At 39.2% G+C, this 2416-nt stretch overlaps 1 protein-coding gene across 1 annotated transcript; it reads left to right on the forward strand.

Moving 5' to 3' along the window:
• Positions 1 to 509: 509 nt before the first annotated feature.
• LOC139713560 (uncharacterized) lies at positions 510 to 1988 on the forward strand (the record flags this gene model as incomplete). Its single annotated transcript, XM_071625281.1, has 2 exons — positions 510 to 643; positions 1752 to 1988. Coding segments are annotated over 2 exons (371 nt in total), but the record flags the coding sequence as incomplete, so codon positions are not given.
• Positions 1989 to 2416: the final 428 nt, after the last annotated feature.

A 2416-nucleotide genomic window follows, 5' to 3' on the forward strand; every position in this document is an offset into this window, starting at 1 on the left:
GGATTTTGTTGTATATGCTTCATGTTGCTACCATAATTAATGTGCTAATTTTCAGAACTTAATTAGTTAGCTATAAAAGAAATAGGTGTTGACATCAGCTATGTTTCTCCTTTTGAATTTGTGGCAGTATTTTTTACCAGTTAGAGTGTGTATACAGCGTCAGTCACGTCGCGTTCCCAGAACTTTTAATTGTACTCTGCTTGCGTGGCACCATGTTTATTTGATTTTTGCTTCCACAAGTATATAGGTAAAGTCATAAAACAACGCAATTTTGAATAACCACGTCTGCATTAAAAATCTACTTCCTGTTCCTTCTGTAGTGCACGTATTGATTATATTCAGGTTATTCGCGAAAGGAATAGAACCGTGGGGCTTTTTTATTGTATTATGTTTGCGTGGCACCATTTTCATATAATGTTTGCTTATACAAGTAGGTGAAGTCATAAAACCAATCAATTTCAAACAACCACGTCTGCATGAAAAATCAATTTCTTGTTCCTCCTGTATAGTGCACCTAAAAGCGGTGTTGGGAATCGAATGTTACAACTGTGTGCTGACCAATGGAGTAGGCGATCCCGGATGTGCTGATCCGTTTAATTCCACAAGCATTTCCACAGTCGAATGCGCCGACGGCCAGTGCTTGGTAATGGAAACTTAGGCAAGAAGTTAGAGAGCCAGAAATATTGCAAGGGAGGGAGAGGGGTATAGGAGCCTATAGCTTTGCTGCATTTTTTTTCAGGGACTCTTTTGTAATGTATTGAAAAAAAAACTTTCTTATTTTTAGGTTGTTTTGTAATAATATGGTCCTTTGATATTCAATCTGGCTAATCTTTATGGTCCTCTGGGTCGTCGTTAAGGGCCGTCTAGCGGGCCCTTTGCAGTAGAAAGTTTGTCTGGCATGGGCAATTTTGTAAATGTATTGGAAAACTCGCTAATTCCGCGTGGTTTTATGTGGCACCTTTGATATTGAATCTGGTGGCCTAATTTTACGATATGTAATGATTTTCTGGGCTGCCATAAAGGGCCGTCAGGGGTGCCTTTTGCAGCAGATTTTTTTTCTTTCTGGCAGGGGCTATTTCGTACTCAGGACAGTGAACTCAATAATTTGACACTGGTTTCAGTTGGTACCTCCTATGACTAATTGAGACCCATTTTGGGCCCCTTTAGGAGCACCTGTCGGGCCCTTTGCAGATTTTGTATGAAAGTTGCCATTCGGTAGGCCTACTCAGCGCAGCGAGGTAGCCCTTTTAATTTGCACTTGATTTGGTGCCTAATGTTTAATCTAAGGTAATTTTGGGCCAATTTAGTGGGCCCTGGGGCCCACATGCAGCAGCAGCAACATGACAGACCCTCACATCTGCGTAATATGATAGGTTCCCCTCTCTGAGCCCCACTACTCAGATATTGATATAATTCCATGACTTTTGTACATAAATATGGAAAAAATGTTATTGTATCTTAATAATTGTAATAATCATTGTAACTCAGGTTCGTTTCTTGCTTTTGTGAACACAAAGTGGAAATATATGCAAAAGAAATCGTAAAAAGGAAAAGGAATGGCCATTTCTACTATGGCAATAAAAACAACAGACTGAGGGCGCTTACTCATAAACATTCTCAAAGTAAGATTTTTTTTTTAATAGTCAGCCATTTTTAGGCACGCTTTGGACATGTTGGACATTATTTCTCCATTAGCTTTCAACTTTTTTTTTAATCTCTCTCCCTCTGTTCTCTTTCGTCCAACGTTACAGAAGGGCATAACTACTTTGAATGGCGAATTGAGTATCGCTGTACGCTACTGCTGGGATACCTCAATATTTCCATCATGCGTTAACGACTGCGAGACTCTGGGGTCCCAGACCGCATGCGTGTACTGCTGCACGGATGATCTGTGCAACGGAGGGGGCGCTCTTTCCGCAAGATTCTTCGCCATCATGGCGATTGGAGCAATCGTGGCAGCTGTGTCAATGCAAAGCGCCATAATATAGTGCACAGTAGGCCCTAACTTCTCTCTTGGTAATGATTGTGCCTTGGTCTGATGTAAAAAAAAAAAAAAAAAAAAAAAAAAAAAAAAAAAAATCTTTCTTTTAAGGTTATGTTTTGCTACGTTTTACTACTTATATTTTAAACACTTGCAATCACATATTTTGTTTGTTTGTTTGTTTGTTTTTTCAACTGGAGGCAATACACTTATGCGATGAACCCGAAGGACTAACATACCTACACAGAATTTATGTGCGGTGGAAATTATGTTGCGAAGACTGTCCTCATAAGTATGTATATTCATGGGCATGAAGATAGTCTACATGTTATTGTGTGATGATAATACGCGTATACGTCGACATAACCTCTATGAATGATTTCAATCAGTATTTATTTTCACATTAATATGTTCATTCATAACAGCTATAAGTTC

This window comes from Diadema antillarum, unplaced genomic scaffold, assembly GCF_040938485.1.
Source record: "Diadema antillarum isolate AM-2024a unplaced genomic scaffold, OU_Dant_1.0 seq00002003_RagTag, whole genome shotgun sequence".
Classification (NCBI taxonomy): domain Eukaryota; kingdom Metazoa; phylum Echinodermata; class Echinoidea; order Diadematoida; family Diadematidae; genus Diadema; species Diadema antillarum.